Source organism: Anthonomus grandis, chromosome 1 (assembly GCF_022605725.1).
Source record: "Anthonomus grandis grandis chromosome 1, icAntGran1.3, whole genome shotgun sequence".
NCBI lineage: Eukaryota > Metazoa > Arthropoda > Insecta > Coleoptera > Curculionidae > Anthonomus > Anthonomus grandis.
In genome coordinates, this window is record NC_065546.1 from 4,659,460 (window position 1) to 4,683,601 (window position 24,142).

The window sequence follows — 24,142 nt, forward strand, 5'->3', positions numbered from 1 at the left end:
TAAACATTTCGATTTTTGATTCATTCCATTATCTCATTTCTGCTGCGAGCTGCAAATTTTTTAATAAAACGCTGTTTTGAAGCGTATTTTTATTAGGAGGATCATAAAGTTAATTAAAAAAAAACAATTTAATATAGTGTATTTCCTCCTCTCGCAGCAATAACAGCTTGCAGTCTTCGCGGCATCGAATGAATAAGGTTCCTTATTCTTTCTTGAGGAATAGCCTCAAATTCTTCGATCAGCGCTAGTCGTAGGTCTTGCAAGGTTTGTAGTTGTACAGGACGACGACGAACGGCCCTTTTAAGTTGATCCCAAAGATGTTCTATTGGGTTGAGATCCGGGCTACATGCGGGCCATTCCAATCTTGGGAGTCCAACTTCATCCAGATATTCGTTCACTACATGTGCAACGTGAGGTCTAGCATTATCATGCATTAATGTAAATTGGTTCCCCAATGAATGGAGGAAATGGGACAAAAACTTCTTGAAGGATTTCCTCAATGTAACGGTGGGCGGTTAGAGCTCCATTTTCAATTAATACAAGATTGGTGCGTGCTTCGGTATAAATACCCGCCCAAATCATGACTGAACCGCCACGATATGAGATTTCTTCTGAAATGGTACAGTCAGCATATCTTTCAAACGATACGATACGATCTTCTACGTATCGTTCTTTCACTTACACTTACTCCATGAAGTTATCGCAAATCATTTTTTAGACACACAGCAGTAGATCTTCAATCTCTTAAAGAACTAATGGTGACAAAGTGATCATCAGCTGCAGTGGTCATTCTCCTTCTGCCAGAGCCTTATGGTCTAGTAAAAATTCCCGTCTGTAAATACCTATTCCAGGAAGCGTCCTTAAGAAAATTGACAATTGACATAATTGACGTTTGAACCCACTTTGACCTTTGACTTTCAATATCCTGTTTCTAAACAAAACCAGCTGATACTGATGCAGAAACATTTAATTTAGATAAAATTCCTGCTTTTGGAATTAATGATTCCAGACCGCGGAAATTTCAGAGTACGGGCGACATAACTTTTGCTACGGCCATCCTCTATTAACGCAAAAATTCTACCCACGTCTGTTGGAGTTAATACCATATTGACCCACAACAAATTATAATAGTGACACTGTCAAACTATATGTCACATTAATTGCGTCCTTAGCCAACGTCGATAATTTTTAGCCGAAAACTTGACAGTAATTATCTAAAAATAAGCTTCAAATCAGCGTTTTAATAAAAGATTTGCAGCTCGCAGCAGAAATGAGATAATGGAATGAATCAAAGATCGAAATGTTTAGAATACATGAAAGATTACAAGGAACAGTATGTAAACAGAATTATCCACCTTAATTTTCCTACAGGGTCTTTTGAAATTACGAGAAAAAACAACAGTTTGTTTTACTCCTGTATAATATAGCCTAATCGAAAAATGCTACTTTACAAAATGATTTTAAAAAATCACAACAAATGTATCTAAAAACTGATGGCGAAATCGTGAGAATCTGATAAAAAATAAAAAATTTATAAAACATCAAACTTGGCCAATATTTCAGGGTGGCGGAATTTTGTGCCGGCGAGTATATTATAGATGGACGTAACTCTTTTCAACCTGTTCAAAGAATGTACTATTTTTAAATATGCGTAACACTTGACTGATATAAAAAATAAAGTAATAATATGATTAATAAAATAATGATAAATATATAAAATACCGTATAACCGTATAAAATAATGATATGATTAGAATTGATTTGTATTTATGAAATACATAGAGAAAACAATACATCGAAACAACTAATTAATTTTGATTAGATGTTAAGAACTATTCATTTGTAAGATCTAAAACATCACAGCATACAACACAAATATGTAACACATCATAGTACGAATAAAAATAAGGATATAAGAGGACAAAATAAAAATAGGCTTTATGAACCTTTAAGCTTGAATTTCTCCTAGTATTTTGATCATAGCCTTAAGAGTCCAACCAAAATACAATAAAACTGCTCGGGGCATATTAATTTATGACTTGAACTTTTTCTAGCTATTTTGTCTGCTTATTCATTTCCATGATGGCCTTCATGGTTGGGTACCTATGCTAGAGTTAAAGTACTAGACATTGTTCTACCATCCAGGACATTCAAACAGTATTTAACTAGCCGGATATTTTGATCTTATGGGAGATGAGTGTCTTTAACCCCACTTGGATATCTATGAACATACAACTTGCAGAACTGACGATTACGCGTTGTCTAAAATAATGGCAGCACCGCTCTCTTTCATTGATGAGCGGCCGCTTTCGGTCGTCTAATAAGTATTTGCTGATTATATATATTTTTAGAATAACAATAATAATATTGGTATGCCTCATTTAGACATGTGACTGCACGCTGCTTTGTTGAATTTTAAAGCACTATTATTTATTTCTCAACTTTATTATGACTGTTTATACTACTTTCAAAAGAGTCCAAACTATTAAATGGTTTTATGGGGGCAATTTGGCAATAAAATTTATGGTTTCTTTTTAAATCATATTTAAAAATATGTGGTTTCAAATTCTGAGACATCTTTATCTTCTAGAGAATTTCATAAATACCACACTAAAACGCAAGAATCATTCTATCGAAAGAGTTCAGGATCAAGAACTACTAGAAGAAACGGATAGTTTCCTAGAAGTGGATTTAACACGATCAAGTAGAAACGTTAAAGAGGACCTAAGTATAGACCATCGAACTGTTACCAGTATTTGAAAAAAACACATATACAAATATTTCAAGAATTATTATTTATTCTCAGCAGTTATTTCTCGAAGACCATGCAGTATCAATAAATTGAATTTTGTGAAACCATGATGGAAGAATCGAATAAACGAAATATTCTATTTTAAGAATAGCAAGATATTGAACCCTCGAAGTTTGGGATTTAACATTTTTTGGATACCTCCAGTCATACATTTTTTTTCATCAAAAGTCTTCTTCTATTATATCGTACTAAACTAACTATACTAGCATCTTGTTGTCAGCACATACATGAAAGCATCGCGTTATAATGGGATATGAGCAGATCTAAGGGAATGAGAGCACTTAAAAAATTCATAAAAATGTGAATTTTGTGAAATTTGATTGCAACTTATTAGTTAGCTACTACTATACTACTTATTAGTTTAGCTAGCTACATCAAAGTCAAATGATGTTTATCAACGTTGCAGCACGATGAAAAACAACGCGAGTAGCAGGGCGCACAAAATGTTGCGTGCGGTTTGCCATATTACACCTTTAAGTAGTGATAGTAAGTAGTGACAAGTTAAGTAGTGATATAGAGAGGTCTCTATGCATATTGATCGATTCCCCAACCTGTATAACTATATTTTTATGTGGGATTTTCTTCGATATACATAAGGCAGTCTTGAATAGCGGCACCTTTAGTCTGAGAAATACGGTGGCATAATGCTACAAACTTATAGCAACATTTATTTGTGCATTTTTGACTTACCACTAAATATGCCGGTCCTTGAACTTTAATTGATCATTAAACCGCCTTTGCACCGGACTATAAGGTCTGCTTTTGTTAAAGGACCACCCTCCAGGTCCTGCTTGTACACGATTGTTACAGAATGTTAAAGTAATATTAAAGAATTATCATGTCTGATGGCTAAATTGACTTTTCTTGACTTCCATTTACATGATAGTTTAAAAAAAAAGTTATTCCATTGGCTTTATTTCAGTCAAATTTTATTGGTCTGTATGGCTTTAAGAAGACTCTATTTATCAAGCCTGTTCGATATTGACGGACGTAACCCCTGTATTGTTACGTAATACCGAATTTTTGTTTTCCTCTAACTATTGCCGCAGACGGCTCAAAAATACGAGCAATTAAGACCTTGATGGTCATGCAACTATACAAATACTAAGATCCTTTTCAACCGACCCACCAATTTAGAAAAAGAAATATCTAAAAACTCATGCACTTCTACTTTTCGTCTGAAATGGACAGATGCCCCATCATATAGCCTCATAGCTTGCTTGATATTTAGTGGCACGTCATAAGCGGCTCAACAAGTAACCCATTTATAATTCCTGCCCACACATTGACAAAAAACGGGTGTTGAAAATTCGTTCTCTGAATTAGATGGAGATTATCCGCAGACCAAAAATACGTTTTTAAAAACTGGTAATTCAGTTTCGAATCTCATGTAAATGTTGCCTCTTCAATAGCTAAAATTTTTGTCGAAAAATTTCCTCGTTAATGTACGAATCGTTCACAAAAAACTCTGCATGAGAAATCTTTAGACTATTTATTTATTTATTTATTTATTTATTGAGCAGTTTATTTCCAATAGGCAAAGCCCAGTTACAGGAAAATCTTGACACAAAATTAATGTTTTGAAAGTGTAAACAAGTATTAAATTACTATAGTAACATCATGTATGTATCAAAATTAAAGGAGATGTAAATTATCATTAGAATGAACAAAGAAAGGGATTCATGGGACAAGGGAAAAAAGGAAGAGAAAAGGAATTATGGTAACTGTTTGTCAGAGACAAAACTAGATCCTTTATGGAGCATACAAATATGTCACAGGTTGATGATACTGAATTAAAAATTCTGCACATTTGATATCCGGGATCCTGAAACCTAATGTTAGTTCTGGCGCGATCTAAAGCAAAAGTGATATTTGCTCTAGAAGCAAATCATGGTACATGAAATAGAATATCGTTCAAGAGAGGAGGAGAATTTATTTGATTATTGACCAACTTCCATAAGAATGTTACAAAATGAATTGTTCTCCTCATGGCCAGAGATTGCAGAATAAATCTACCTAACATCCGATCATGATCATGTCCCCTAACAGGATATATTCCATCCTCACGAAACATACGAAACTTTAGCCAACATGGCATTCATAGAAAGGACACCACACCAAGGAACCGTATTCCAGTCTTGATCTAACAGAGGAAAAGTACAATAGTTTTATTGAATTTGAGTTGTTAAAGAGTCGGCTATTTCGAATAACAAAACCCAGAAGTTTCAACGAGGAGGTCACTGTCTGTTCAATATGTGGCACAAATGTGACCCTATCGTCGAATACAACCCCTGGATCTTTAATAGAAGTACTTCTACAGAGGATTTGAGTGTCTATATTGTAATTAAACAAAACAGGATCCTTGGTTCGGTGAAAGGAGATCACACAGCATTTCAAGATATTAAGACATAACTGATTTTGACTGCACCACCCCCTAATTAGGTCCAAGTTACTCTGTAAGAACAAGCAGTCCAAGATACTATTGATACACCAGAATATTTTCAGATCATCAGCATAAGCTAGTCTAAGGCAGGAAATCAATTCTATAAGATCATTAATATAAAAGATAAAAAGAAGTGGGGCGAGATTGGTTCCCTGTGGGACCTCAGAAGTTGAAACAAAGGTATTAGATCTGCAACCTTCCACCTCAACAAACTGTAGACGGTCAATAAGGTATGACGAAATCAACGAAATTAGCCTTTCTGAGAAGTTCAATTTTTCCAGCAGAATGCTATGATTTATCTGATCGAAAGCCTTACTGAAATCAGTATACATCACATCAACCTGACTTTTTCTATCGAGGGCTGAAGAAATAAAATGAGTCACATTACAGAGGTTAGTGATGCACGACCTTTTAGGAATAAAACCGTGCTGATCTATAGAGAGTAGTGATTGAACTTGGGGAAGAATTCTGTTATAAACAATACTTTCAAAAGTTTTGAAAAAATTGCAAAGTATGGAGATAGGTCGGTAGTTGTCGATTCTGTTCGTCTTTTTTTGTTTATATCGTCTTTAGCACATTTCCAGACGCCTGGAAATTTGCCAGTTTTCAAAATAAGGTTAAAAATATGACACAAAGGCTGACAAAGGACAAACATGCAGTCTTTAGCCACAAAACTTGGAACACTATCTGGACCGGCTGTCAACTTGTTTTTTAGCCTCCGACTGGCAGCAATAATTTCCTCAGTGGTAATTGATGGAAGGATGTCAATGAGGTCTGAGGAATTAGAAGGAGTATTATAGATTTCTGCGAGGTTGATTGGATCTTTATAGGCATTCTGAAAAAGTTTGGCAAAAGCTGGCACAATATTTTCTGTTCCTTGAAAAGAATTACCATTGGCATCGCACATGATAGACGGAAGTGAAGAGAGTTGAAAATGAGACCTTTCTTAACTAAGAAAAGACCAAAACGATGAGGGATCAGTGACAATGTTCTCCTCGGCTTGGGTCACAAATGAGGCCCAAGCCGAATAGGCCTTACGGGCTTGAGATTTTACTGTCTGACGAAGCCTGTTGTATCTGGAAAAATTAAATTCAGTTGGAGAGGATCTATAATCACGATATATTAAGGTTGGCACGATTAAAAATGAAAGGCATAGAGTTGATTTTTGCACGATTTTGTGCATACTTTTTTTTATTTACTCTCAGCTGCTCTGCAGCAATTCGAGTACTTGTTGTTGGATCTTTTGTGATAAGATTTAAAATCTGTTCTTCCCTTTGCAATCTGATAAGAATTTCCTATAACCAAATATTTGTTCTACTTTTTGGGCCAGGTCGATGCTCATGAAGAGTAATTATTAATAAAAAAGTTTTACAATACATCGATACATGTAAAATCTGACATGTGCTTTATCTAAAAAAAAATAGGAAATAAGTAATTAAAAATAATATAATAATAAATATAAAAAAAAATTGATTGTTAAATATTTTATGGTAATTTAGTTTTTTAAAATTTAAGACAAACAAACTGAAATTTTTTACAAGAAGTTCTTATAAAAATTTTAGTAGATAAGAAGCGTAGTTTTTAATTAATCTTTAAAGTCAAAAGACTTATTAGTCTAACAAAAATCGACACACAACACATTATTTTTCGGTCTAAATATACTAAACCGTAACGGAAGTGTTTCGCTTCGCACAATGTAATGAGGGCTTTAGCTTCTAACGATGTTATCAGAACCGGTTAACATCACATTGCGCTTAACATTCAATATGGCGTTATTGTTACCGGTAGCAGATTATCGTGACTGGTAACCGGTAGTAGAATCGGTTGCTGGTTGCTGGTCAGGTCAGTGGTTCTACTGGTTTATTGGATTCCCAAGTTCAGGGTATAAGAAACCGTTTCAAATTAAATAATTAGATCTTCGGGACAGACACCACATTGCGCTTACCGCCATTAGTGCAATAGTTCCAGATCCAGCTAAATACCTCTGTAAGTATGAGTACATGGCATTGTTACTATTTTATTATATTCAGTATAAAATACGTTTTTCCTATATCCAAAGCTGCAATTAAAGTCCTTTTATACCGTACAAATGAAGATTTTTTGTCCAAATGTTTATGCTTGCTATGCCATTTTATCTGGGTCAATTGCATTCATTCAACCATGCTACTTTTATTTAGCATTATTTTACAAATTGTAATATAAGCTTTGGCTCAAGGGTTTCACAGTTTAACCCATGATCTATTTGATAGTATTAACTCCTTCTGATTACGAGTTCAAAAAATATAGCCATTTTTATTTTATTTATTTATTTATTTATTTATTTATTTATTTATACACGGGATCAACCCCATTACAAAAAATATATATATTCTTGAAAAAGAAATAAAAGCTATGCTACCTAACCACTAATTACTAATTAACAATAATTATCAGACTTAATCTTAATATGAAGGATAATTAAACCGTTTTACAAGTAGTAACAATATTCTCTCAAAATCAGAACAATTAACAATGCAAAATTAGCTAAGAAAAAACAAAATATATTATTATCAATGACAATGATCAAATGTATTTCAAATCATTAATCATGGAGCAAAATTAATTCAAAAAACAAAATCCTACAAACTCTTAATAAGACTCCTAAAATGCAATAAGGAAATTCCTAAAACTTCAATTCCAGTAGAGTTTACCAGCCTCAAGGTCCTTTCGACAGGCGAGTGCATAGCATAGTTGGTACGATGATAAGGCAAAGAAAACAATTGGTTCGCCCTCAGATTACGGTATGGAATATTAAATAAAATCCTATTAAGTAGTTCGGGACAAATCACAAGGCCATTCAAAAGTTTATAAATAAACACCAAATCATTCTCAGTGCGTCTCTTAAGTAAACTCCGCATATTCAGCAAGTTCATTGCTTCATCATAACAATGGTCATTAGGAACTGGAATGCGAAGTTTATAAAGGCAGAATCGTAGAAATTTATTTTGAACCCTCTCCAGTGCCATACAATTATTCATGTACAGAGGAGACCAAATTATTGATCCATACTCCAACAAAGAGACAACAAGTGATATGTACAACCTTTTGCAAGTTTCAACCGACAGATCCTTACAATTGCGCAGGACAAAACCAAGGACCTTAGATGCTTTAGTTATAATAGTATTTACATAGGTATTAAAATTCAATTGTTCATCAAAAAAGATACCAAGGTCCTTTACTACTTCAGTGTACCTAAGATTAACATTATCAATAGTATAGGAGGAAGTTACCCGTTTGTTTCTTTTGTAGAAACTAATGTAACTGCATTTACCCACATTCAGAGTCAAACTGTTACCAACACACCATTCACACAATCTATTTAGATCATCTTGCAAGAGAACCATGTCTTGTTCTGAACTGATCACCTTATAAAACTTTAAATCATTGGCAAATAACAAAAAATTACTATTTTTAAAGCAAACCAAAATATCATTAATGAAAATATTGAACAACAGGGTAGAACAATGACCACCCTGTGGAACCCCAGAGGTCACACTGATAAGATGCGACCTAGCATCCCCAATTTGTACCTGCTGAAATCTGTCAGAAAGAAAACTTGCAAACCAGGCCACCAAACAATCTGAAAAACCAAAAAGTCTCAATTTTTCTAATAATAAGCTATGGTTGACACTGTCAAATGCCTTGGAAAAGTCTGTATATATTACATCCACCTGTTCACCCCTCTCCAAAGCACTTAACAGAGCACCCTGATACAGCAACAAGTTTGTAATAGCAGACTTGCCACGACTGAAGCCATGCTGTTCATTTAACAGAAGTTCTTTGCAATAAAAATTAATTTGGTCATAAATAAGACTGTCTAGAAGTTTTGGGATGGCAGACTGTACACACACACTCCTGTAATTGATCATTTCATTAGCAGCACCACATTTAAATATAGGCGTAATAAAACTGAGTTTCCACTCAGATGGAAAAACTGTCAAGTCTAAAGACCTACTGAATAAAATAAAGAGGGGATAAGAGAGGGCACATACACATTTTCTCAAAAAATAATTGGGTATACCATCAGGGCCAGCACTAAGTTTAAGGGGTAATCGAAAGATCTTATCAAAAATTAATCCAATAGATAGTTTAGGATTTGGAATAGTCATGTTTACACCAGCCTGCCCAGAAGGTAAGACATTATTATCTCCATTATAGACAGTAGAAAAAAAAAAAAACCTGGCAAACCCCTCTGCAATTTGTTCACAACCTGCAAACTCCCCATCATTATAGGTCATCAAGTCAGGAAGCCTATTCGTTGCTCTCCTGTTATTAAACTTATACCAAAAACTTTTGGGGTTTGTATAAAGTAACTGGTCCAAATTTGAAATAAAGTTCTGGTAACAAGTCTCCGTTAGAGTTTTGCACCTAGCTCTAAGATCTGAAAAGACTTCGTAGTCTGCAACAGTATGACTAGACTGATATTTTTTATGTGAAATTTTCTTTTGCTGGATCAAGTACTTTAACTCCCCTGAAAACCAACTGAGAAAAGACGAGGTTTTGAATCTCTTAAGAGGCACAAACAAAGCTATAGCCATATTCAATATATGATAAAACTCTGAAACCGCATCATCAATATTAATTACATTCAAAACATGGTCCCAATCAACTCCACACAAATAACTATTAACACCCAAATAATTTGCATTTCTAAAGTCATAGAAGAACTGTGCAAAATTTAAAGTTTTTTCTTTACCATTGTTAAAAGTTAATTCAAAATGATAAGGCTTATGATAGACAGATTTATCAAAAACACAGTCAACAGCTTCACTCACCACTAGATCATTCCTATTTGTAAAAGTGAGATCAAGAAAGGCATTTCTATCATTTGGCACAAAATTCCTTTGAAAAAAGTTAAGGTAAGAATAAAACTCCCCAAGTATTAATCCACATGAGTTAGGTGGGCATCTAACAACAGTTCCAAACTCATCATTTTCCCAAAGAGCATCCGGAACATTAAAATCACCAAAAATAATAAAGTCAGAGTTTGAAAATTGTTGCCTGAGAATATCAACTGACTGACAATGTCCTTCATAAGAATCCATATTGGACCCAGGTGGGATATACACCCCACCAATTACAAAACTACTCCCGTCCACATCACAAGCTAAAAACAACTGCTCAACTGAATTGTACTGTAATCTAAGTTTTTTGGCATTTATAAAGTCTCTAATGTAAATTAATACACCTCCACCTCTGCGCTTATTGCTTGTAAGAGACGATCTATCACAGCAAAACAGATTGAAAGATTTCACAGCCAATTCAGCATCCGATCAATCATCAGAGAGCCAACTCTCAACAAATATTAAGATATCATAGTTAGAACATATAATATTATTATGTAATTCCTGAAGTTTAGTACGTAAGCCACCTACATTAAAACAAAAAACTTGTAATGGGGCTACTTCAAGTTTTTTCGATGATTCTGAGCATGTCTGTTAGTTGTGATATAAGGCATATTGTTTCTGTATCTGATTGTTAAGTTTTCTTCGCCATCGCTTTTGCGCTTATTAAGCTCATCAAAAATCTTAGCCGAGCACTTTCGTTGTAGGGGGGTAAGGTCACTTTTAACTTTGAATGCATGCCCAGAAGATATGTTCGCAGCCTTCAAGACATCCTTAGCAATCTTGTTATTGGAGAATATTACCTTTAGTGGACGGGTCCTGTTATCCACTTGTTTCCCCAGTCAAACAACTTTAACAATGTCCCCAGCTGCTCCCTCTTCTTTGATTGATACCAACATCTCCGCCACTTTCCTTTTGTCTTCCTCAATCCTATCACGAATCATGTTTGAATTTGATTCACACACATTATGAACAATAATATTGCTGACCCTCTCAGCCCGGTCATTTATCTCAGTAAGTAAGGTATACATATCTGATGATTCAGAAGATGGTGGTTTGTGCTGTTCAAGTGATATTTTAACAGAAGTCATTTCTGTTTTAAGCTCTGCAAATGAAGTATGGAAGCAATGTTTGATGGACTTAATATCATCTCCAAGACATTTTAATGAGGCCATGAGATCCGGAACAACCCTGGTCACTGCTTGAACCTCCTGAATTTGTTCCTCCAGTAGAGTCACTCTGGTACCGATCTCAAATAAGTTTTTGATTTTGGGGGCACACTCCTTGCAAATGTATGGAATGGACCTACTCTGAGCTGATATAGCACGAACTTCACTGGATCCTATGTTTGAACACTTCTTGCACCGAATAATTTTGCACCAATCACAAGGGTATCCGAAGATATCACCTGGATTTTTTGGTGGATCCTTAAAAGTGCAAGAGATATCGCAATCAGCACATTTACCTGACATGACTACAAAGCATGCACCACAAGAGGTTAGGATTGTTTACAAAGAGATTGAAAACTTTTGGAAGCTCACTCAAAAAAAGTAACTATATATCCACATTTAACAACACTACGGCCACTGAAAGTGCCATAAATTACATTAATTGAAATAATATCCACTGAGAAAAATTTAAATTTTAAAGTTCTCTGCTCAGTTCTAAGTAAATCATAATAGTACCATGTATTTATTTATTTATAAACAGGCAAAGCCCAATTACGATTCTGTTAAACTTTTAAATTCACAAAAGTAATACATAATATAGGTAATAGACAGAAAATAGAGATGTACAGATAGTATCTACTCTATACTTTAATATCTGATACATGCGAAGATTCAAAGTAATCGAGTCCTTTGACCCTAATTACTCTTTACTTGAATACTTAAAGTTAAATATGGCAATATTGTTAATAAAATAAAATAAACCGCTGCCGATCGGCCCAACAATAATTAATTAATAATACCTATTTATATAAAAATACAAACAAATTAGTAATTTTGTAGTGGGTGCAGTACGTAGCGAAAAGAAAGCCTATTTGAATGAACAATTTAAATCTAACCCTACTTGTTTTTGGAAAACATTAAATTCTCTTAACATAACATCTAAAGTTTCTCCTTCCACAATTATTAGCGATTATCGAAACGCACCTGATGGACTTAATTCTTTTTTTATTAATAGCATTCCCAAGGTAAATACGGTATGCACTAATAATGGCCTTAAAACTAAGTATATCAATAAAGTACACCCTAATGTTAAGAAACTATTTCAATTTAAAGAAGTTTCTGAAAAGCAAGTTAAAAAAATAATTTGTAGTATAAAAACTACTGCAACTGGTTCTGATGGCATGGGCATTAAAATGATTTCACTTTTAGTTCCTTATTTAACACCCTAGATAACTTTTATAATTAATAAAGCACTTGTATTATCAAAATTTCCATCTGAATGGAAGAATGCTGATTTACTGCCCATCCCAAAAAATAATACCCCTACGGAATTTTCTCATTATCGACCTATAAGTATTTGCCAACCCTTTCTAAAATATTGGAAAAGGCCATGTATATGCAATTAAATGATTTTTTTAGACTTAATTCCATAATTCCTAGTACTCAGTCAGGGTTTCGATTGCAGCATGGTACCATGACAGCACTATTGCATGTATGTGATGATATTTTTAGTGCTTTGGATAATAGAGAGGTTACTGCATTAGTGCTGCTGGACTATAGCAAAGCGTTTGATACTCTGGATCACTCTCTTCTTCTTACCAAACTAAAATATTTTGGATTACACGAGTCGGCGCTGAGTCTACTTTGTGATTACTTAAGTAATAGAAAGCAAAGAGTGCACATAAATTCCACCTTTTCAGAATATTTAAATATTAATCAGGGAGTTCCTCAAGGCAGCATTTTAGGGCCACTACTATTTTCGATTTATACTTGTGATTTTTCTGAATTCCTGCATAACTGCAAGTCTCACCAATATGCAGATGACGTCCAACTTTACTCAGCTTTTCCGATAAATGAACTGAATACTGGCTTAGCACGCATTAATACCGATTTAAATCAAATTGTACAGGTGTCTAATTTTTATGGGCTGGCTCTCAACGGTACTAAATCTAAACTATTACTTTTTGGAATGCCTAAATCTTATCACTTGAATTTAAATGTTATTATCGATGGAAATATTATACAACCATCTGACTGCGAAAGAAACCTAGGCATTCTTCTTGATAATCAGCTTAATTTTGTAAAACATATTTCCAGTATTTTACAAAAAGCCTATTATAAATTGAGAATTCTATACATGCATAAGGATATTTTATCTTCTGATGTTAAACTCAAATTAAGTGATTCGTTGGTTCTCTCTTTAATTAGCTATGGTAGTGTACTCTTCTGGCCAGCTCTTGCTCAAAAGGACAAGTTAAGCCTACAAAAGCTACAAAATGCTTGCCTACAGTTTTGCTACGATAGAAGAAAATTTGATCACGTCACCCTGTTATTTCTTGCCTCTGGCTGGTTGAATTTGGATGAACGTTATAAAATCAATATGGCTGTTCTTGTTTATAAGGTACTCCATAATAAACTTCCCCAATATCTATATGACAAATTATCCAGTCATAACAGCATACATGGCCGTGAAATGCGCCACTCTGCAAACCTTTTGATACCAAATCATAGAACTTCCAAATTCCAAGGGTCTTTCAGTTATAGTGCGGTTAAGGTATATAATTCATTGCCAAATAACCTTAAAGCTAAAACCTCGGCTGTCTTATTTCAAAAAGCTGTCAAATCTTACTTTTCTAACACTGCGAACTAATAACTAAAATATAAAAAATATATATTTCATTTAATTTTAAGTTATATCACTAATTACTTTTTTCTTTTATAAACTAGATATAATTATAATTATTTTAATAATTAATTACGTCATGTGATATAAGCAAAATTCTATTTTAGGTTTCTTATAATTTTAGGCTTCTCTTTTTTTCTTTTTTTTTCTGTATGTTTTTCATAATGTTTAAAACTTATTCAATTTATTTATTATTTACATTGTTATGCTTTCGTATGTTAAGTTAGCAGTGCAGTTAGACAGAGTAGCCCCAGGCTAGATCTCGCCGCATTTTTGGATAATAACTTTTGTAACTATTTTCGTAATATAAAGGCATTTATTATTATTATTATTATTATTATTATTATTATTATTATTATTATTATTATTTACCCAGTGTTGTCTCCAGTCAACACTCACTTGCTTGATACTTAGATGCTCAATACCTTGTTCTAGGTAAAAGTATTTGAATTCATCCGTCGTGCCCAATTACTTGATTACTTTTTATTAGCATAAGTATTAAAGTATCATTTTGTAATATCTTACTTAAACTTGATAACCTTCTATTATACTCAAAAAATATAACAAACGCCAAAGCAAGCCCTAAATTTAATATAGGTATTCATATCTTAATAAACAAATCTTAATATTCGCCTGTATATTCACTAACAACTAACAAGTAGACATTAGGCAATAATAAGCTTACTAAAACTTGAAGCAGGTTTTTATTATAAGTTTCAAAAAGGTCAATATCATGATGTTGGTTTGCTAATCTCATTGTTCTAGTGAGGAAGTTATTAAGACCATAGTTAGTACAGTTGATCGGGTAATGAAAGCTATCAGTAGTTGTTCTTAGCAGAGCATGAATATTGATTCTTTGAAGTAGCTCTGAAGCTCCAGATTTCTCATGTAGGATATTGGTATTTAATTATTTTTGAAACACTCTGTCCTGACATTGCCATGCCTTTTTATTTTAGAGTCTGTCTTATCCACAAAAAATATCGCCATCAGCTTGGCCCCCCCTCCATGGGTTACAATCTCCGAACAACCTTCTCTTTACCTCTGCCTATCCCAAAAAGTGAGCAGATTAAGTCCTCTTTTGTGTACGGGGGCAGAAGGCTTTTTAACCACCCCTTTATATAAGGCTAATAAATTGTGAAAAACGTTTTAGGAAAAATATAAAGAAACTTTTGCTTGCTAAAGCATTTTATTCTCTAGACGAGTTTTTAAATACAATTTTTTGACAGTGAAGAGTTTTGCGCAGCGTAATGTGAATTCTTACTACCCTTTCTTTGGGTGTGTTCTATATTCTATGTATGTAAGAATTGTTAGAAAGAAAGAAAGAAAGTAGCATAAAAAAACAAGAAACAATAAAGCTATTTTTGACTTTGACTTTGACTATTGTAAAAAGTAATAAGATCCCTCCTCTTATGGCGGATAGTGATGCGAGCCATATGTAGCATATCAAGTATATCTGCATCATTGTAATTATCAGTTCAAATATCAGTATCAGTTCAACTAGTTAAAGAGCATCAATATGTACCCCATAGAAAGGAGACCACACACAGGAGGCATACTCCAGATTAGGATGGACCAGGGCACAGTAGAGTGTTTTCAAAGTGTCCATACTTGTGATGTCTTGAGTACATCTAACAAAACCAAGCATCTGGAAAGCTTTATTGATAACACTCTCTAAGTGATGAGAAAATTGTAAGCTTATATCGAAAGTGACACCCAAATCCTTAAAGAGAAGAGCTTTTTCAAGGGAATAGCAACCGATCTTGTAGTTGCAATTAATAGTATTTCTAGAAAGACAAAAGGTCATTATTTTACATTTAGCTGGATTAAGTTCCATACCATTTGCTTCACACCAAACTACCAAATTTTTGAAATCATATTGTAATTTGTCACAATCGTCAGGGGACTCGATTTCAGATTCTCAATTTCAGATCATTGGCAAACAACAAAAATAGGCAGCTAGTGAAGCATTCATCTATATCATTGATAAAAATATTAAAAAGAAGAATGAACATTTATGAACACTAGTAGAGCCACAATAACTGTATTTACCTCTTTCTCTTATGCTATATCTATTGTATCCAGTTTGAATTAACCTAAGATTGTACATGATTATCTTTCTCATTTTTTTACCACTGATGGATGATTTGGCTGATGATGACATGGTGGGAAGGTGCACTGAACTAAACAACTTCAATTTGAATAATTTTGTTTCAAGTAGGTTTTTGAATAAAGAGCTCAGGCACACACAGCATATACTGATTTCTCTAAGGTTTTTGATCCTGTAAATTGTGATCTGGACTGGCTTGTTGCATGGTGTAAAACTAACTATGGACCTAAATATTGGAAAATCTCATTCTATGATTTATAGTCAGAAGTGTTAACCCTCAGGGTTATATTCTATTGAAGGTACCCCTTTGGAAGTTGTCACTAGTGTGAATGAGTGCATAATCATTAGACTTCCAAATAAATTTTTCCTTTCATGTTATGTGAGCTGTGTCCAAGTGTCTTTATAAGCTGGATTTCATCAAGAGATGCACCATAGATTTTCAACATATCAATTCCATAAAATTCCTTCACTGTATTCGTTTTGAATATGGTGAATAAGGGCTTCTGTATTTCTGTATATGGTCACAACATTATAAAAACCTCACACAAATCATTGAATAAGTCCAGTTAAATTTTTTAAGGTATTGCTGTGTGCCTTTTAGAGTAGTATTCTTTTACCTGTAGTTTATGCAGAAATGACAATCTCCACTACAGTAGTTTATCTGCTGATTTACCCTACAAAATTGGACTTAATTTTCCTGGTATATTGACCAGAATCAGCTTCTTTTCATGCATTTCTCACAAAACAAATTATGGATGCCATTCTTTTATCACTAGACTCCGCAAGCTGGCTAACCATTACTCAGCTCAGCTAGACTGCTTGGAAGATAGAAATGAGTTTTTGAGGCACTTAAAGACCAGTGTGATATAGAGTTCTTATTAACGATTATTATGAGATCATGTTATAAAATTCTTAGGTGTTGAGTTAGGGTAATTTACTTTTATTTTTATTCAGGCTCTCTGTCCATTGTTAAATGAATAAATAAGATCTGTTGGCTTATAAGGTTGCTACTTTGCCCTTAGGTTCTAGAAACAATCATAAGTTAACATAGATATAAACCTAATGCTATAGTATCAACTGTAGTGTAAATTCATTATTAGTACCGTAAGTAGAGTAACATAACAAGTAAGTTATGAGTGAGTATGTTTGTTTAAGTTTTATCCACATTTTTTAGTGTAAATAAGCAACATTTGATAAGATATACTAAATTTTAAAATATGCATACATACAAAGTGGGGATTAAAGGATGGGCTTGGTGTTTGCCAGGCTAACCACTGCCAAGACCCCTAGATTAGAGGGCCCTCTGAAATCCAGCTGAAGAAAATTACATGAGTTGGAACATTTTTTTAGAAAAGAAACATTTTGTTCTTACGGTGCTCACAAATTTAGGCAGTTCAATAAGTTACCCATTCAACTTCAAAAATTCAAGACAAATCAGCCAGTTGAAATATTTTTGAATCACTTAATCACAATTTATGTTTTATTATCATACAACACAAATTATTTGTGGAAAACGCTTTCTATTAGAAAAAATATTCAGCACTTAAAGCGAGTAACTAAATAGTGATTAAAAAGTACCTAAATTTAAAATGTAGTTAAGGCGAATATATTCAAGTTAGCAAAATGCAACGTTTCAACAACAAATGCAAACATCATATCATAGTATTTTAAGTTATCACTAGAGACAAAATTAATAATTGGCAAGAGAAAAAACAAACCAACATCAAAAGCCTTTTTCCCAGTCATGATAAAAATATTCAGCAAGACACAATGCTTTACTTTTAAGCAGTGATGAAACAAATTTTTTGCAGCAAATCAAAACTTGTATTAATTGGGAGGTGGTTAAAAATCTTAATACTTAAATTAACAAAGAGTTCCTAGTCAATTCACTCTTTGGCTGGGGATTGGAGTATTGAGGTTTTGTCTAACATTATAGGGCCTCTTAGATTTATTACATTAAACTAAGCAAATTGTTTTCAACATAAACTAGCACAATATGGGTATCTTTAAATCCCTAAATAAAGGCCTACAGGTCTCTGTATCATTTACAAAAAATATACCTAATTGCTCTTTTCTGTTAAACAAAAACAAAATTGAAAAGAAGTTGGCTGCAGCAATTCCATTCTCTGCACATGGTTTTCAATAAGAGAATGATGATACCAATTGAAGGATAATGTTTGCATCATTTGTCCTTGCGAAAGCCAAACTCATTTCCTTAACATAATGTGAGGTGGATCTATAACTTTGAGGTTATTCCAAAATGTAGCTGTTTAAAAAGATACAAATCAAAACAAAATCTCTTGCAAATCCAGGAAAGGAGAGAGCTTTATCTGGCAGACTTTCAAGAATCCATCAATCCTGTAAGTGAAGAAATCAAAGATAATTACATTCATTCAACATTTGTTAATGATGGTGACTAATTGCTGGAACCAGAGGCTTGAAATGAAATTGATAAAAAATTGTCTTCACACAACCATGGAAGAAAACCGTCTTGTTCTCTTAGTTCTACTGAGTTCTGAAAGGGATTCACTTCAATAATATTTCCTTGTAATGTTATGGTTTCCATATCATAAAACAGTGAACTCATTTAGAACTGCATTTTTTGATCGATTTGATTGATATGAGTGTGATTAACGTTGTATTTCAGATGCCAATAAATATTTATTAGCTTTTTATAGTAAGTACAGATTACTTGTCATTATTAAATTACTCCGTGCAATTAGAACGCTTTCTCGAGGCCTTTTCAATGGTTAATGTAACCTATTCTGAACATGTGATTATCCTGGGAGACTTTAATGTCCCCACTTATATTGAACACTCAGTATCTCCCAATAGTAAACATCAACTTCTAAGTAATTTTTTTGATTTCCTAAACTATAAGCAATTCAATACCATGGTAAATAACAATCTTCGCTGTTTGGATTTAATCTTTGCAAGCTTTAATATCTCTGTACTTAACAGCGGTGCATATCTTGTCCCGGAGGATACCTACCATCCTTCTCTGTCATTTGAATTCCATGCAGGCCTTATCTCTCTCAATAACCTACCACTTAATAAAGCTGAAATAAAGGAATTTAATTTCAGAAGAATAAAGGAATTTAGTATCAGCTGCTGCTAGATACTGATTGGTTACCTGTCATGGTGCAGCAGGACGTCAACTCTGCATGTGATGTTTTTTATGATATACTGAACAACACTTTCGCTAGAGCGGTACCCTTCAAGGTAAAACGTAAAAGACGTTTCCCTCCCTGGTTTTTGGGGGACATAATTCATAATATATACAAAAAGGAAAGAGCATTTCATTATTTTTAAGATTTCCAAGTCTAATCATCATCTAGAGATATGTATTTAGATCTCTGCGCAAGACAATTAAAGCTCTAACTGCACAAGCCTACAAAATGTACATCCATAGTATTGAGAACAAAATAACCTCCGATCCGAGTGAATTTTGGTCTTTTATTCGAAGCAAACGTAATCAGTCTCAAATCCCCGGCTCAATGAAGTTTTCTAACCAATCATACAATACGCCTGACAGCATTGTGTCCGCTTTTGGAGATTATTTCAGGAGTGTATACACGAACTCACTTCCCAGCGATCATCCTGTCGTCGTCCCGCTCGCGGCTACCGACATTATAATGGCAAGCAAGTGTCTCAAAAGCAAAATGACCTCTGGCCCAGATCTGATTCCTAGTTTTTTAGCTAAGGACTGCTCTGTTGCACTTACAGACCCTCTGCTCTACATTTTTAATCTGATCCTTAACACAGGTATTTTTCCCAATATCTGGAAGCAAGCCAAAGTTTGCCCTATCTTTAAAGAGGGCGATGCTGGAACAATAGAGAATTACCGCCCTATATCCATTCTGTGCAATTTCTTAAAGTTATTCGAGTTGGCTCTTTATAAATTAATTTTTCCCAAGGTTAAGTTCATGCTGGCCAACGATCAACATGGCTTTGTTTCTGGCCGCTCATGTACTACAAACCTAGCACTCTTCTCTCAGTTTGTGTGCGAAGCACTTAATGATAGAGGTCAAATCGCATATGCTGATTACCTAAAGTTTTTCCATAGGATTGACTCTATAGCAGATTGTGGTCAACTGCAAGAGAACATTAATACTGTATACCGTTGGTGCACTTTGAACCAGCTTAACCTTAATGTTTCCAAGTGTAATGTGGCCAGCTACTTTCGAAACAAAAGTCCAGTTGTCTTTAATTTCTCAGTTAATGGAGAGTCTCTGGCAAGGTCTACCTGTTTTAAGGATCTTGGAGTCACCTTTGACCAAAAATTTTCTTTTATCCCTCACATCGAAGATACTGTTTCTCTCGCATGCTGGGCTTTATTATTAGAAATTGCAAACTTTTTTCGAACACTGCCACTGCCAAAACTCTCTACTATGCATTTGTTAGATCCAGGCTGGACTACAGCTCCCTTATTTGGTCTCCCATTTACAACCAGCACATTCCCCTATTAGAATCAGTCCAACGGCAATTCCTTAAATGTTTGGCATTTAAGGATGATGGAGTCTATCCTCCGTCACTTGCGAAGTGGAGAGAAATGCATTCGGTGAAATTCTTGTTTAATTTATTTAACCATAAAATTGACTGCCCATCCCTTTTGCAAAGGATTTGCTTTCATATGCCCAGGATCTAGACAGTGTCCAGCTTTTAACTTAGACACAGCCAGGTCCAACATTCTGTACCAGAGTCCTATTTACTTTATGTGTTAAAATTTTAACACTATTGCTGATTCTTGTGACATTCACCATGACAATTTGGCACTTATTTTGAGTCACCTGCGTATGGTCGGTGGGGGAGGCTAGGTTATTTAGTTTTTAGTTTAAATACATTTATTTACTCTTTTTTTTTTCTGCTCCTTTGATTTAAATTAATTCTTGATTCTTATCCTAATTTAGTGTTGATTTGTTATTATTTATTTTCTCAAACTCACTACTTTTTTTTATTATATAGCAATTCTTTTATAGTTTAGTTGCATGAATCTAATACAGTTCGTGCATTCGTACTTGTACATTTATATATTTAATTGATTTTTCTGTAACTGGGTATATGTAACCTGTGGAAAATAAAGCTTATAAATATTATTATTATTAAAAAAGGGCCCTGCACTTTTGCATCAGCCCAGGAACCTCAGAATCCTTGACTCAGTCCTGCATACATATTAATTGTATATTTGTAGTATTATCGACCTAGGGAGAAAAATTAAAGAATACTGAATTATTTGTCCATTTATATGTGATCCAGACATTCTTTATTCCTTTATCTAGTATGTTGTTCCTCATATTATTTTGATGTTATGTGCTGTAAATGAATCTTATGAATTTTTAATATTTACATATGTATTAGATTTGTGCTAACAAATTCCTCCTTAAATATTCTTACCCTCTCACCTCAATCAGTTAAAAAAAACTGTAGTTATTTCCTTTCTTGGTTATTATATTTGTTTGTTCTACTAGGCAGAAAAGTTATACATATATATTTTGCATTAGGTCAGCCAGATGAATACCAGTATTTTAGGCAATATAAGCGAACTTAATTTTAACCTCTTTCAAGATCTGTTGATTTGCTGGCTTTTTCCCCTTTAGGTTTCAGAAACATCATGAGTAACATTCACATAAATATGCAATATCTGCAGGCCAGTCTCAAATAAAGTAAATTCCACCCCAACCTCTTCATCATAATGTATTTTTTATGTTTTCTTGTAAATATATATTAAATGTTCACTTGTATAGGCAATATAAGTGAACTTAATTTCACAAATAAAGTTATGCATTAGACATGGGTCCAAGGAGATCCCTGAGTTGCTTGAAAATGAAAAAAAAGTGTTTCAGCTAGTTAAAATAGTGTATTTTAACATTTTTCTTTTTTAGATTGTTAAAAAACAGAAAACATGCCTAAGAAGTCAAAGAAGCAAGACACCTCTGACTCAGACTCTGGTCCAGAAGATGTAAGTTTTTATTATGAGTAAATATTAATTTTTGGTCATGTTCACATAGATAAATCATAAACTTAAAGTAAAGTATAAATGGCAAGTACTTAAGAGTACAAGTATTAAGTATAAATAGCAACTCAATAAATGAATAAAGACCGACCTATTCTATGATTCCAAATAGAAAAATAATTTTCTCAAAATGCCTTTTGTTATATAGCTGAGCATTTTATTGTTATGACTATTTTATGAAATTTTTTTATAGAGAGAACCAGTGAAGAAAAAAGTGAAATCTGATGACAGTTTCCGTACTGAAGACAAAGAACCTACGTGGGACTTGGGCAAAAACAGATTCGTCAAGCTCTCAGAGTTTAAAGGCAAAGTCTACATCAATATTAGGGAGTTTTATAATGCCGATGGTGATCTTCGCCCTGGCAAGAAAGGCATTATGCTTACCACTGAGCAGTGGCAGAGATTCAAGGCATCAGTTAATGAAATTGATGAAGAGCTAAAGAAGTTGTAACTAACTAGTTTCTCTTTACTTATGTATTTAAAACATTTTGTTATTTTGCTATAAGGTTAACAGTATGTGTGTGTGAATTTGTGCTGGGGTTTGGACATTTTGTGTGTCTTCGAAGTCGTTTTTTTTTAATTATTCTTGAACTACCAGAAAAATAAAATTACTTAAATTAATTTGTCTTTTCTATTTAATTTCCTCAAGTTTTGGGAGAGGCAAAAAGTTGTTCAGAATAAATGAGAACATGCTTTTTTGTCCAAGAATATCAAATTTTTCATAAAACAAAAATTAGTTTTTTATTCACGACATGAAAAGCATTTTTCTGAAAGTTGGCATGTATTGAGAAAATGGCATTAGTAATAAAATAACTACCTGTTATAAACCTGTACAACTGAATGGAATAATTGAATATTCTTTTTCGCATTTCCTAGGATTTTCAAGTCACTTGACGAGCTCGGTTTTAACATTCGTGGTGTTCCCGGGTTGGTTAATAAATAAATAAATAAATAAATAAATTCTTTATTTGACTACTTCGTAAAAAATTTACAATTGAAGGGTGGAAAAGCTAGAGAGCCTAAGTGCCAAAAATTTTAGTATTAACATTTTTGCAAAAAACAGACCTATTTACTGGGATGGATGTCCTATAAGCGACCTAAGTCCATATAACCATTGAAAGCGCCAGTAAACACGCATGACATAAACGTAGGACCTATCTCCAGAAAGGCAGGTCGAGCTTGTGGGCCTAAGTGCCAACAGCGGCGCCTGTCGCATTGTTCCTTATTATTTATTTGTCAGTTTACCTTCTGCTTCGAACGTGTTTGCGTTAAATTTTTATTGCCATGGAAGAAAACGTGCAAATGGAGGTTAAAATAAATAAGAAAAATGACAGGAATAAAAGAAGAGTCAGTGGAAAGGAATATCAAACTAAAAGTGGCAGATTGCGGCCTGCAAAATCATTGCCAGCGGAAATGGTAAGTTTATGTTTATGTCGAATTGCTTCTAATAATAATTTAACGCGGAAATATCAATAACGTTTCACGACCAGCATGTTGCTTGGTTAAAAACCACGCCTCTTAACTTTATAGGTAGGTATAACATGGTGTAGATGCTTTTGGTATAAAATGATTGAGCATTTTTGTTTATAAGAGAGTAATTCGCACAAAAACTTTTTAGTTAACTTTAAATGGCTTAATTTTATTGACCAAATTACCAATTCTTTGTATTAGGTACCTACCTAGTTTTGACATCAGTATTGTTTTTGTTGATTTAAATGATCTTAAAATAATTGATTAATACATTTCATTGGATACTTAAGGTTGTTTTTTTGTAGGTAACTTGTAAATGCAAGTACAGTTGCCGCGTGCTTTCCTTTGAACAAAGGTTAAAGCTTCACCAAGATTTCTATTCACTTGACGTAAAAAACCAAGGAACCTACCTAATGGGAATCATACAAATAGCCGAAATTCAAAGAAGGCGTCATGGCCACTATGACACGCCAGCTGCGAGTCGAAGGCAATGTTCAGTTTATTACCAGATTCCAGATAAAGCAGGAAAATTACTTCACGTATGTAAAAAAACATTTTGTAA

General features: G+C 33.8%; 1 protein-coding gene across 1 annotated transcript; it reads left to right on the forward strand.

The window, feature by feature from the left end:
• The first annotated feature begins 7,035 nt into the window (after nt 1–7,035).
• LOC126735042 (RNA polymerase II transcriptional coactivator) lies at nt 7,036–22,731 on the forward strand. The gene is made up of 3 exons (XM_050438924.1): nt 7,036–7,241; nt 21,980–22,056; nt 22,304–22,731. Exons 2-3 carry the CDS (start codon nt 22,000–22,002, stop codon nt 22,559–22,561), a joined length of 315 nt encoding a protein of 104 aa, XP_050294881.1. The 5' UTR covers nt 7,036–7,241; nt 21,980–21,999; the 3' UTR covers nt 22,562–22,731.
• The last annotated feature ends 1,411 nt before the right edge of the window (nt 22,732–24,142 follow it).